Consider the following 14,285-nt stretch of genomic DNA (forward strand, 5'->3'; position numbering starts at 1 on the left):
CCTCCACACTCCTGAGCTTCCTTTTGTTTTCCTCCTGTTAAACCGGAGACTTTCCCGAACGTGACTGGAAACTCACTCGCTTTCTCAATTGATTCCACAAGAAGATTGATCCAAAAACAACTAAGTCTCATTAGAGAAGATCAATCAGGATGATCAATTAAAAGCATCCCTGATTTAATTCTTGTTCCACTGCATTGATCTCCGCCAACCAGACCTAACAGACAAGCTGTAAGAGAGGGTAGTGGAAATGTAAGACTTTGACACAAAACATTCAGCTTACAGTGGGGCCATGTTCTGCTCATCTATCACCAGGTGAGGTGGGCTTACCTCAGATTTAGGGATGCACAAATATCCCCAACAGTGCCTACTGGTTTTTTTAAAAAGTTTTTTAAAAAGCTTTGCATGACATTTTTAGGTATTGTGAACATTTTATTTTCATTAGCAACTTGGCAAACAAGCTAGCTGGTTCAGAACATTTTCTACCTATGCTGTCAAGGCACCTGCATGAGTAAAGGAATGCACACAGCCACCTGGCACTGATGTATAGGACAATCAGACAGAGAACATCTGGACTGCACAGGGAGACACAGTGTGGAGCACCTCTTGGCTTTGAAGGTGAGAGGGAGCAGCTCTGAAAGAGGCTCTTCAGGAAGGCATTGACAGATGCAGCAGTCAGCTCGGCTGCTAATCCAATGTTCCTAGGTTGCAGGAGGATTGTTATTTGGAGACATACCAGTGGGATACAACTCAGAACTCTTTCGGAACACTGCACACCTGAAAACACCACCTTCTCTGGCTCTAATGAGCTCCTGTGAGGACACATGAGAAGAGGTGTTGTGCCCGGAATTTAAGCCTCATATGAGCCTGTTATGGAACAGCAGTGCAACAGTATAAATAAAAACGTCGGCATACAAAAGTGAGGCAAGACTGTGGTAAACTGAAAGGGATTTGAACAGCATCATATAACAGGATTGTAATGATTCTTACTCACTGGACAGCTGGATTTCCTGGGTGAAAAGGCATTCTTGGTCTTGCCTAGAACATCAGTTACAGATACACACATCATGAAAACAACTTTTTTATTTCTGTTTAGGATTCAATGCTTATGCTAATATGTGTTTTCTGAAAAACAAAACCAGATCATCTCTTTGGGTTCACTAGTGAACAGATTAACTTTTGTTTGACCATTGCGGTCCCATAAACACACTAGTGTCCCAGAAGATGTGCGTCTGGGAGAGAGGTGTTTAGTGGACTGGACCTGTGGATTTTACTGCTTTTGGACATCTTCCATAATTACCTCAGTGTTAGTGTTTCACAGCTGCAGGGCTCCTGACAGTCTCCTAGCTGCCCAAACAGCAATCTGATTAGCTAGTAAGTGTCCACGGTGTCATCATCACCTGATCTCTCATTCCAGGCTGCTCAGCACATAGACACAAGGAGCTCTAGGCAGGCATACTGTACATGGTTCACAGCCGAAGCACAAATAATCTAATTTGGATTCTTCAAGCACCATCTGAAGAATACAGACAGTGGGGACAAGATTCATTGGGGACAACAGTAGATTCTGGGCAAAACAAATGTGCCTCATTGTGCTCAGGCATTGTTAATATCTGATGTTTTGTTCTGTTTTTTTTTTTACTCAGGATCAGCTGCCTCTCAGTTACACTCAGCCTGCAGGCAGGGAAGCACATTACCAATGTCACCTCTGACAGGGCCACCTCTCTTTCTGAAACTGAAGTGGTCCTTCGCAGGTACCTTGTCAAAGCTACCTGAACAAGCTGCTGTTCTAAATGTTTGCAATGGCTTGTGAAAATCATCAAAGATGCCAGGTTTTACAGCTTTGAAGGCATTGAAAGATTCCTGGTTTCCCCAGGAAAATGCAGATTTAAGGTTTACTCAGATCAACAGGCTACTAACCACCAGACAAACAAGATGTATGCACTGACCACTGCTCATCTGCAGACTTTCTGATTAAATTAAAATGAAAACGAAGGCCATGCAGTTTATTGGGGGTATTGAAAAAATTGTTTTCCAAGTTCCATTGATGTCACGCACAAGATTAAAAAAATCATGAGAGTGATGTCCCGATTTCTTGGTCATTAAAAAAGCCATAAGCTTCTCTTCATAAGAATCGAGCTGCCCCCATGCTGGGCAAGCTACAATGGGCCTTGACTGAAGAAAGTAATCAAATTCTTTCACCGACTGATGAGAAAAGGAGATTTAAACAGGACGAGATTATTTTCTCTTCATTTGTGCAGTCACACTCTCTAGTCACTCTATGTCCAATTCTGTTGATCAGGGTGTGACTAGAATTCAGTCCCAAACACGACTCAGGCTCAGGACTCGGTTCCTTATTAAAACTCGTTTAAAATTCCACCTGTCCTGGTTTCAGGTTATCAAACAGCTCAGGCGAACAAGCCCAGTTTCCATCCATCCATTTTCTAACCTCTTTTTCCCAATTCAGGTTCACAGGGGAGCCAGTGTCTATCCCAGCAAGCAACAGGCACAAGGCAGGAGATCCCCTGGACAGAACACAAGTCTATCACATGGCACACACAGACACAGAGTTGCACACACTTACGCCAGGCCCAATTTTCCCAGAAGCCAATTTGACTAGCATTATGTCTTCGGACTGTGGGAGGAAACCAGCACTATGCAGACAGGGCCCCAGTGCTACGAGGGAGCAGGGCTTACCACTGCACCACTGAGCCACCCTCAATCCACCTTCCAAATGCTACGTTCTAACTTTTACACAAATTCTTTACTGCAGCCTAAGCTTTGGTCTTCTGTGAACAGAGTTCACTAAGTGGATTGGGCAGACGGTCACATGCAACGCCACAGTCAGGTGGTCTGGGAGAGGTATTTTTGGAAAGGTCGATTGCTTTTGTTTCCTGTCTGTGTCTGCATGTGATTATCTGTTTCCATGCTAAGTTTGGCTAAGTCAATCTAAGTCAGGCAGTAAGCTGCATTATGACCTGCAGGCCTCACAATGGGCTTCCTGTAGTGCGAAAGGCTGACCTCACTAGATTATACTGCCACCTCATGGTCATCCAGTGTCATCTGGTTAACCTGTTCCAAGCTTTTCATGTTAAATGCATCCTCATTTGAAGTTCAGGCATCAACAAGGTATATGTCCCTTCACCCCAAAATCCCAAGTTTGCAAAGGATTTGTACCAAAACATGTGGGATCCTTTTATTTCTGGGATACAAAATCACAAAGATCTTCATTGTAAGTCTCATTGCTAGGTTCGTATTCGCTTTTTGTACGGCTGCCTGAATGCTTAAAAGCTATCTGATTTTAGAATGTTTTTCTTAAATTTGCTTGTGAAATTATTGCCCAAATTCTTGCATAAAAGAAAAGGCAGTAAAAGTACTCAAAAAGTCTGCTCCCAATACCAATACCCGACTCCAATTTAAGAAAAAATGCAGTCTTGCTTCTTGTTTAAAACACCAGCACAGCTTTATTTCTCTTTCAAATGCATGACCCATCACACCGATTCTATTTCATTCAGCAAGAATTTAGTGGAACAGGGGAATTAATCTTTAAACCAGGGAAGAACAGCAAATGTTGGGAGTCCGTTAGTCATGGAGACATTGATCATTTGTGGTTTGTGGTACAGATATGGAAATTTAGGCAGCTTCTGAACTGAGAAAATATTGCCAAAACTCACATGCTGATTAAAGGAAGGTAGGATCTTATTCTAGTTAGAAAGAGGCACGTGCCAGTTGTAATATGCTCAGCATTCATAGCTCTGGTACTTGGGCTCACAACCCGAGAGTCTTCTTCCATTACACACAGGTACAGGTCTTCACTGGGAGAAGTGTTAACACTTGAACTGGCCCACTATAGCCCTTCTCCATGCCCTTAAGATGTTGAAAATATATATTCAGATAAATCTAGACCTTAGGACTGGAGTTGGGGAAACCCTGATCTGGTCCACAGGTTTGCAACCTTGGTTCTGGGACACCCCTGTGCCTTCAGCTTTTCATCCCAATAAAGGGGTTAAATCACTGATGCCAAGTGAGCCCTAGTTTCTTATTAATATCAGCGCAGCACCTGTTTCTAGGTTTCATACCTCCGTGAGGGAGCAAATAGACTGCAGTAACAGCCTACCAGCCACTAGAGGACGCCAATAGGCCTCCAACTAGTTCAAACGGTCGGCATTTTCAAAGGGGGGGGGTTAGTGTTGCTTCTGCTGTTAAGATGGCCGTTGGTAATGTCACTGCAGTCATGGGGAGGCTGCATGACAGTGCTTTTTAATTGTAAAAAATCAGCAAAAAAAGGCATCTTGAAAGTGAACGGACAGCCATTGTAAGATTGTGTGTGCAGAGCCCTAGGACTGCCCCCACCCAAGGGTGTCATCTGTCACTCTGCAGTACTATTTATTTTTTGGAAACGTGTGTGATGCACTGTCTGGACATCATTCATCAGACTCCAGTTAAGAGTGGTTCAGGCAAATGTAGCAGCAACTAGATCAGCTGAGGAGGGGGTGGGGGTCTCTTTAAAGAGATCAATTAGCTTCGGAAATGAAGCCGCTGACTGGAACAGAAAGCAGAAGAGACAGGTGTCCTCCAAAACCAGGGTAGAGACCTGCTCCAGTCAAGCAGGATTTTACACCTCTTTGAAAATTCTTAGAAAGTCATGCAGGGTATCTTCAGAAAAGAAAATTCAACCTCTCAGTCTTTACAGTAGTACAACCTTATCAATCAGGAAAAAAATATATATATTAACTTCAACACCGCATAAAAAAGACATGAAGTGCAGTCACAGATTTAAGTATCCACACTCTCCAGTTCCAATGTCATGCACTAATAAACGCAATCAAAACCGTTTGTCAATGTACACTTGTTTGACTCTTGTAAATTAAATAATTTAAGACAAAGTACAAGAATAGTTATTTCTGCAGCTCTACAGAAGCATGTGGATTTGCAGAAATAAGTAGTTCAAGCCACGCATCTTAAAACAGTTCACTAGAATTCTGAGCTACCACTTGCGAGGGTAGGATAGTGTTCAATACAATTCCAAAAGATAACCATGTATAAAAGCATAGATTACCACTTATTATACTAAACAGTTCTGAATAACCACTGGAGAAGGTAGGAGCGAATCCTTATGCCAGCGATAGAAAATGTGTACAGAACATGTTTTACTAAATGTTATCTTTGCACTGAGATTGTGGTCTAGTCCTTACAGATTCAAGAAGTCAAATGTGGCACCAATGGACTTCAAGACAGGGCAGAAAAAATGCACATTAAAAAACAACTTATTTATCATACAAAAAACAAGATTACTGCTCATCTCTCACATCAGACATTCTCTACTGATGATCCACACATTAGCAAATAAAAAACAGAGCTACCTTAACGTTCTTTTTAGGAGCACCAATACAAGACGTTTGGAACAGTGCACTTCGTGACAAGCACCTAGCTCACATCAGAACAAGAGTACTGCCCGAAAAGAACACAAATCAGCTGCAATTGTGTGTTCCGAGCTCATCACCTTCTTCTTAACAGAAAAAGCACTGCTGAAATACATTGTTGAGGCAACAATAACTGACATAACCGAACAAAAAGGTTAAAAAAAAGTTAAGATGAGCAAAAATAAATGAGTAATTCTAGGCTCAAACAAAAAGGGGGGACAAACCTGCAAGAACTGCAAGGACAGAAAGGGCAAAGGAACATTTTTCTTGTTCTTTTCATTAGGAGAAATATTACCTATGTTTTCTTTCTTAAAAAAGCCTATACAAAAACCTTTTGTTAAAACAGAGTCCCTTCTGGTTTTAGTTGCACTCCACTACAGATAAAGTTGGATTCAGAAAGGCTTCTTCTGCACAGCTTCCCACTAAAAAACCTGACACAGTCAAAGGGTCTTCATTCCTTGCATCTGACGCTTTACAAACAAACGCAATTCACATCTGACATAATGCAACACTCACCACCTGGAAGGTTTCACATTTTCACACATTCGACAATGTGCTCCTACTTTGTAAAACCACTATCGGTATCACAGCCGTGCTATCAGCAACTGAAGCCCATAAAAACTGAACAAAAACTAAAAAGCAGTTTAATAAAACTTTGGGGTTCACAAAAGCAAACAGGAATGAGGTCTAAATACTGCTAAATAGCTTCATCTGTCTCTAGGAAACATAAATGAGGAAACTGGGAACAATCCAGACTGGGTTTTGACTCTTCTAACACAAAAAGAGCATACACAAGTGGAACAAAGAGAAATAATCTACCATAGTTTGTGTACGTGCATTTGTTTCTTTTTTGACAGCCTTTTTATGGTTAAGGTTTACACTGTCTTTGCACATCAATCTGGGTAAACTAAGACAAAAAAGCAGTCATCACTGTCCACTCCAGTGCATGCCATGAGAGCAAACTGAAAAGTTTCATAAGTAGCAAATTCAGGTCGAGATGCACAGGGTCTCCAAACTCTCTGCAGCCAAGATGGACCATGATCCGGTGATGAGTAGAAAAGTTGGACTTTTCTGGACTGAAGAAAATGGGACAACAGGGTTCCAGAATTGCAGCACAGGACCACAATTTCCACCAGCTCAGCTCTGAAACCAGCAACAGTCCTGCTTCCTAACTGGGTTGTGTGTGGAATGGTATGAGCAGGACAGGACTAGGAACCAGATGCACAATCCCAGCCGGGGCAGTGGATCGGACAGAAGGGTGCCATCGTGAAAGTGGTATCCGCAAGGGGAAAAAGGACAGGCCGTCCGTTCTTCCAGACGGCACTCTGATGGACCCCCTACAATGGAAATGTGATGTCCATCCTCCAGTGCAGCTGGTTCAGCAGCTTTCCTTGCGGCGTGTCAGGAGCGATGAGACGGAGGTTGCGCGTGGGAGTTGGAAATGGAATGAGACTGGTTCCGCAGAGACTGAGATGAGTCTTTCTCAGGCGACGCGAGCGACCTGGTGTGGCTCGGGTGACGGCACCGCACTGTGCTCTGCTGGCATCTGGGACTCGTACTGGAAGGCATTGCAGCACAATCTGACTCTCAGGGTTCCTAGGGAATGCAGTCCACAGGCACAAGCCTGAGAACAGAGGCAGGGTAGGCAGACAGTGAGTAGTCGGTCCTTTTAGACCTCTCCTCTTTATTAAAACACTTTAAATTTCCTAAGAGTTAACTACATCCCATGAAATGCAAAATGAAATGCCACTTGTCAGAGCAATCACTTTCCAGGGCAACTTTTGCCGAGTTATGTCCAGTGCCAACAATCGAGTTTTGAGATTGTTCAAGGAACAGCACCCTCTCTCCTTAAATACATGGCTAAAACTAGCCATGAATTTTAACCATCCATCCATTTTCTAACCATTTTATCCAATACAGTGTCACGGCGGAGCCAGAGCCTATCCCAGCAAGCTACGGGCGCAAGGCAGGGTGCACCCTGGATGGGATGCCAGTCCATCACACAGCGCACACTCACACCAGGGTCAATTGTCTCAGAAACTATTTTTCTCAGAAGCCATTTTTCTCAGAAAAAGAGCTCCTGGTGGAAACCCATGCAAACAGGAGGAGAACACACAAGCTCCACGCAGAAAGCACCCGGGAATTGAACCCAGGGCCCCAGCACGGCAAGGCAGCAGTGCTACCCACTGCGCCACCATTGTGTCCAATGTTCAAAAATTAAACTGCATTTTTCTCCAGCACGTCATGAAATTCTTGAGAATGGTTAACATATCTGCTGCCTGACCAGCCAGCTCATGAACAGAAGCAAACAAGCGAGGAAGCTACATATTCATGTGGTCGTTCAGGTGGTAGCTGCGTCAGCATGCGTAGTCTGCAAAGGAACAAGTAAAGGTTTAGTCCATGCTGAAAAGAGAGAAAGGAAACAATGTTTCAGCTGTGGAGCCTTCTTCAGGTATGACAAGTGTCACACCCGAAGAAGGCTCCACAGCCGAAACGTTGTGATTCCTCTCTCTCTTTTCAGCATGGACAAAACCATTTACTTATTCTTGTGGTAGCTTAGTTAAAGAGTGAACGAGGGGGGCAGCAGGAGATCAAGGCTCATCTTCACGGAGTAAGCTCTCGGTGGCGGGGTTTTGGCGGTGCAGACTCACGTGGATGGGGCAGGGTCACTGTGAGCGCGGGCGGGACAGGGGGCTATTTCTCCTTCATGAGGACGTCCTCGTCCCTCAGGGTGAACTTCTTCCTCAGGGCCTCGGAGATGAGGGAGGCCGAGTCCTCTTCCCGCAAGGAGGTGCAGCCGCGAGAGAACCTGCAGCCAGACAGGCAGACGCCGCATCAGGAGATCAGCGACAGCGTCCAGCTCCTCCGATCCAGGTGGTATCGGCTGTGTCCGCCAGTGTTAAACTACACTCCACAGATCTCCACCGCAAGCCTAGACCATCTCTAGACTCAGCCTGGCTTCCCCAATGCATCAAGAACTCTGTTGGTCTTTGTAACTCAGATACGTTAGTGAGGAAACTGTACTCACTGTGCTGTACACAAGTTCTTTGTGCAAAAGCACAGAGCTCTTTGAATTATCAATGCATTTACCATGTCTGAGGGGTGGGAATCATAAGCTGGATATTTTTTATTCATTTTCCAACAGAGTTTTAGCACAAGCCACTCTTTAATTGGCTAACGAAAAGAGATGATAAATAACATTCTATTACAGTCCAAGACATTTGTATCTGGATACAGGAAAAAGACAGCGGTCAAGAGCAGTGAACTGGTCAAGACCCATTTCCTTCACGCCCCAGGTCAGCACCTACCTGTCCTTGCTCATCTTCATGCGGTTCATGTCCTTGAGGATGTCCATGACGTCCGCGAAGCTGGTGGACTTGGAGAGGGAGACGGGGTCGTCCTCCTGCTCCCGGGCGTCCCCGCTGGGACGGTCTAGTTCGAACGTGGCCGAAGCGGTCGTGGAGATGGCCGGGGGTTCAGGTTCAGGGTCGGGGTCGAGCTCCCCCACCTCCTCCGTCAGGTCGCTGATCACGAAAGAGGCCGGGGGTTGGTAGGATGTCTCGAAGGGGGCCATGGAGAAACTCAGGCTGGTGTCGTCCGGAGACAGGATATCTGGGGTCAAAGGGGTCGAACCTGCAGTCAAGAGCACGGAGAAGAGGATGAGTTTCACAAGGCTTGGGTGCAAAGAGTGGACACCATACTTCCACTTCAAATCAGCACAGGGAGTGTGCTCAATCCATATGAAAGTGAAACACATGAATCGCCGCCCCCTGACCCAGTGTTACAATGATTCAAGAGCAACACTTTCACGAGACTCAAAAGGAGCATGAAGAATAAATGACACCGATACAGGGAGGTGAGCAGCACCTCTCCTTCGGCATCCCTTAAACATGGTGCTTTCATCACCAGATTGCTTTTGTGGTTGTGCTCAAACTAAATCTGACCCAAGACTCAAGGCTTATCTAGTTGTTTTTTGTGAAGCTCATACAGTGACACAAGAATGTTACTGCATGATTTTCAAATGGAAAGAGATTTTGCGCTTCTTCTTGTATACTGTGCACTATATTAATACTACTGATGGACAGGGGAGAGAAAATGGGCTTTTTATTATAAACTGGAAGGGATGAGCTGGACTGAATCGAATGTCACACTGTATTGTCACAACAATAGTCTCACTACAAGCATATTCACACCTGTACCATCTTCCTGAAGATTGTACTTTGAATAGATTTCAGTCTTTTGCTGCTCAAAAGAGGAAGCAAATTGGAAGGAAAAAAAATCTAAGGAAAGAACCAGTTTATTTCTTTTCTCCTGATGACACAATGTGCTCAAAACTCCACACAACCTTTCTGAGAGAAGTACCCATTTACATTCTGTCCACAGTGTTTTCATCAAGCATTTAATTAAATGCAAGTCGGTGTGTGCAATTCCGAAAATAACATCTGCCCCAAACCACTAAACAGTACAGAAGGACAGAGTTTAGAATATCTGTTTTTCCATGTATTCCCATGAACCGCTGCTTGGCGGAAAATTTTCTCTGGTGTAAAAACTGGAGCTGTGCAACGACACCCCAAAAACAAACAGAAAGTGCAAAATGATCCAACACTGGCGACACCTGAGTCTGACGCCACGATCCTGGCGATCTGGGCCCGCAGCCGGCTCAGCTCATCCTGCAGGGCCGTGGTCCTGTTCAGGGCCGTCAGGCCCGGCTTCCTCAGCCCCTCCACCTTCCTGCCCTCCCGCCTGAAGTTGGGCACGGAGGAGTTCCTCTGGAGCACCAGCAGGGGAGTGGGGCGCCACTCGTGCCTCAGGGGGCGGGTGTCACTGCTGATGGGGCGCACACACACACACACGCACAATAGCAACATACTCATGAAGCTCTTCCTGCCACACCAAGACTAAGATTTGTTTTTAATAAACTTTTATGTCACAAAACCAAACACAAATGCTAACCAGCTCCTGATGGTACCTTAAACTCACATCGTGATCTACAGCACATTTGTGACCCCTCTACAGGGTCACTGTATTGTGTCCTTTAAGAACACAAAGAGGTACAAGCTTTGCATGGAGGCCTGTGCTTTGAGAATATGACCGAGAGGTCAGCACAGGCAGACGATGCACCCGTCTGTAATTCAGATCAAGGTCGTAAACTCTGTGATCCGAGGTTTGAAATGAACAAGACGCTTGAAATTTGCTTTGGTTGCTCATTTCACACGAGCTCAGGATATTTTTACGCGTGAATCTGTGTTTCGGCCTGAAGGCTAGGTTTTGCAGGCGGGAGCCGACGAGGGCACTCACCGCACCCTGGCGTAGGTCTCCTCCTCATCCGCAGCGATCCACGCGATGTCAGCCAGCGTGGGCACCATGGGGCCGTCAATGGGGCGTGGAGAGGGCAGCCCGGGCAGAGCCTGCATGTCTCCGAGAAAAACAAATAGGTCAGCGTGCGGCTGAACATCTTAAATTAGGGGCTCATATTAAGCAAGATATCTCGTGATCAATGAATGAAAAAGAGCAATAAGCCTACAAGACTCTGCTCTCCAGCAACGTGGTTGGACATCCACAGCCTTCTATTGGGGTATTGCAGCACAAACTACATGACAAAGGCAGCGCAAAGCAAATGTCTAAATAATGATGCAAACTGTTCCCTTGATGAGAAGGAAACGGAGACCATCGCTGTGAAAATAGAGGGTAACTTTGACCTGTCCATTAGGATCTGGATGAGCACATCCCTGACAATATTCAGACTTTTCAGAGGTTTCCCACTCTTGTACTACTGTAGGTTCTAGACTCCCACGATATTTCCATGTTTCCTTAAAAAGTTATATACAGCTCCCTACCTTTGCAAGGTCTAAAATTGATCCATTTAAGGTTTAACTGGGCTTGTTTGTCTTTTCTCCACAGCCTTCAACCGCGGACATTTTAAAAAGACACAGAAGCCCTGCTGGACTCTGGACCCCAAGAGCGGGGAACCCCCTGTCTGACTGAAGACAGGACCCCTGCACTGACACACAGAATGGGGATGATGGGGTAAGACTTTTTGACAGCACGCTGGAGGGAAAACAGTGTTCTATTCAGAGCTGGTGTGAGCCAGGTTTATCACTTAGCTCATCCAGACCAGAGTGACCTCACCTGAAATGCAATTCTCCCTCTCCCGGTGCTGAAATACAGGTAGCAATCACTCTCACCTGAAAACACGCTCTTGGGCAGGGCCTGAGGGGCAGAGTGGATCCGATCCTCCGCACCACACTGCGGGTCGACCCGTGGGGCTTGTTCTGCCAAATAGGTATGACCTAACAGAGAGACATAAAGAGGCAGGCATTTCGAGTAAGGGAGTGCCAAACAATGTGGCCGGGCAGGCGCCAACCTTAAGTATTCACCCCATGAGCTCTTGTCTGTGACAGCGGTGACTCATCTTTTACACATTTCTAAATTACCATATCTTCCAGGAGACAAAGTTCTAAAACATTCATCGCTAAGATTTCTTAGTAGCTGATTCACCCCTCCCCCCACAAGGCTTAATTTTTATAAACAAAACCCGCTCCATAATTCACTGATTTAAACAGAGAAGCCGTAGTGAACTTTTACTTTACTTTAGCAGCAGGCATTGTAAGCAGGTGTTGTAATAAGACGTTTTCCTCACAACGGCCACATACAATGCAGTGGGCAATACAGTGTGATTAATGAGTGTCAACAGAGTAGTATTCCTAGTTATTTATCCCCATAGCGTTACTAACTAGATGTGAAGGAAATATTATGACAAAATCCAATAGCCACCATTAACTGAAAATATCCCCGGCCCTTGAGAAATGTCTTGTCTTCAGTGCCTTCATTACCAGTTTTAATTCAGCACTCATAGATTAGTATATTTTTATTTTAAAAAAGGAAAATATCGGAGATCCGAATAGAATTCATCACCAGCTGCAAGTGCTCAGCTTATTTTACAATCCACAAAGCACTTTTTTTTCCCAATTTTCTAACAACTTACCGTGTCCTGGTCCATGTCAGATCGCGGAGCACATTCAAATCCGGTAAAAAAAAAATATGAGTCCCCGTCTTTTATCGCATGGGCCACTAGGTACCGTGAGACGTCATGTACATCACTTAACACTCGACAGGAAAGTGACTGTTAAACATCTGTAAAGAAACAGGAGAAAAAAAAACTATTTGACAAACCTGACGAGAGAGCTGCACAACATATACGGGCTACATGTAGGTCATGTTATTTAAATGCCCACCAGAAACTGATTCTGTGAAAAGTAGCTAGTTAGTTCTAGTTAACTACGGCAGACTACCTGTCCTGCACAGCATCTCTCACACCTGAAGAAGGCTCCACGTTGTTTTCCTTCTTGTCTTTTCAGCATGAAATTAACCTATTACTTATTCCTTTGCTACCTATACTGCATGTCACCGTGTTAGTTTCTACCGCTGAGAGTATGATGCGTGTGAAATACCCACCGTGAGATCACAAATTATTTACTTTAGTGTTATTCTTGAGTCCAGAGCAGTATTAGTATTCGTGTATTAGTGATCATGTAGGTTATTGTATGAATCCTTTTGGACAACCAGGAATTCCTCGACCTAGAGGGTATTTCAAAAACAGCCCCAGATGACCCTGTTTGTCGGAGCTATGGCGTTTAAAACCCTGTGCGTACCCCCCCCACCACCACTAGTGGCCTGTACAAAATAAACAGATATCCTGATATTTTACTCACGATCTTCAAGGTTTTTAAATTCATCAGCCACAAAAGAACTCCCCGGCTTAAACACTTGCGGCCGCTCTCACCTTCCTCTTTCCCTGATATCTTTGTTATTATCGCTTAGTGGAAACCAATAAGACTAGACAGAACTGGAACCATAGAGTACTACAGTAGCTAGAGCAAATCTACCACCGGGCCCGAGTAACAAAGGGTTCGATCCCCAGTCACACTGCCCCCTTGCGTGAATTTACAGTAATGCAGTTCCCTAATTGAACTTTTCCATGCTGTTAACTTACGTTAGAAATTTATTTTTTTTCCTTATTCACAGCTCACTTCCCTTTCAAATGATAAACCGAAGTAACTAGAGAAAATCTCCGAAGCAATGGGTCTGTTTATGCACAATTGCTTTGTGCAACAGATAATATAATGCACTTGGTGAATATTTGCAGGATTTGCCACCAGATGTCCCCGAAGACCCAATGAATAGCCTTAAAGTTATTTTACACATATTATGCTCTTCGCTCTTGCGGTAAAAATCTGACGTCTGTTGCAACAAAGTACGAGATCAAATTAATGACGTGCAGTTTCCTCACTGCCTGGGTATCTGGCCTTGCTTCAAAAATGTGTATTTTAAAGAACATTGTGCTGTTTGACGGTGTGATTTTAAAACAACAACAACAACAACACACTGCATCTTTCCAGTTTCTTGAAGGTTGCCAAGGAATCAATTCCAGCGGCATTTTAGCACAGTGTAATTACGCACACTCTCAGCTCGACGCGAGAAGGTTTCGACTCTGAAGACCTCACTGCAGAAGAATGCAATTTTAGATCCCGCTGGCGTTCAAGGGCTCTTGTAGGTGGATGGCAGTAATGGTGATGATAGTAGTGGTTAAGTGTGGGCGGAGAGGGATGTAGGGGTGGTGTCCACCTGAATAATTAACAATATGTCATTTTTTTTTTAAGGAATGGTACCACCGCTTCTTGCAGTACAACGAAAATACCTCTAGTCCTCGGAGGTTATCCTGCGCCTGGTGATAACCGTGCGCTGCGCGTACTCTGCTCACGCCAAACCGAGGAGCTGGGAGCTACACCGAAGGACACCCGCGGTGCCAAAAAAGAGGATCTAAAAAAAGTTACCACCCAGTGAACCTGCCGTTTCGTTCTGGGG

General features: G+C 44.8%; 1 protein-coding gene across 4 annotated transcripts; it reads right to left on the reverse strand.

Annotated features, from left to right (window-relative positions):
* Window positions 1-3,435: 3,435 nt before the first annotated feature.
* Window positions 3,436-14,259, reverse strand: mtfr1l (mitochondrial fission regulator 1-like). Of its 4 annotated transcripts, none has more exons than XM_088602958.1 (8): window positions 14,119-14,259; window positions 12,406-12,554; window positions 11,606-11,710; window positions 10,719-10,828; window positions 10,036-10,247; window positions 8,729-9,053; window positions 8,072-8,229; window positions 3,436-7,044 (listed from the first exon to the last, which is right to left on the reverse strand). In XM_088602958.1, exons 2-7 carry the CDS (start codon window positions 12,418-12,420, stop codon window positions 8,115-8,117), a joined length of 882 nt encoding a protein of 293 aa, XP_088459084.1. In that variant the 5' UTR covers window positions 12,421-12,554; window positions 14,119-14,259; the 3' UTR covers window positions 3,436-7,044; window positions 8,072-8,114. The 4 variants fall into 4 exon arrangements, with proteins under 4 accessions (XP_088459084.1, XP_088459083.1, XP_088459082.1 ...); XM_088602957.1 differs by lacking the exon at window positions 14,119-14,259 and adding an exon at window positions 13,204-13,315; XM_088602956.1 differs by lacking the exon at window positions 14,119-14,259 and adding an exon at window positions 13,133-13,291.
* Between the last annotated feature and the right edge of the window lie 26 nt (window positions 14,260-14,285).

The sequence above is a fragment of the Lepisosteus platostomus genome, chromosome 13 (assembly GCF_059453375.1).
Source record: "Lepisosteus platostomus isolate fLepPlt1 chromosome 13, fLepPlt1.hap1, whole genome shotgun sequence".
Taxonomy (NCBI): domain Eukaryota; kingdom Metazoa; phylum Chordata; class Actinopteri; order Semionotiformes; family Lepisosteidae; genus Lepisosteus; species Lepisosteus platostomus.

What these genes read in the sequence shown, in the direction of transcription:
- mtfr1l (XM_088602958.1), bottom strand. An exon ending in GCCCAAGAGCGTGTTTTCAG is followed by an intron (nt 10,829 to 11,605) that starts GTGAGAGTGATT and finishes GGAGACATGCAG; the next exon opens with GCTCTGCCCGGGCTGCCCTC. An exon ending in ATGAAGATGAGCAAGGACAG is followed by an intron (nt 8,230 to 8,728) that starts GTAGGTGCTGAC and finishes GTCTGGCTGCAG; the next exon opens with GTTCTCTCGCGGCTGCACCT.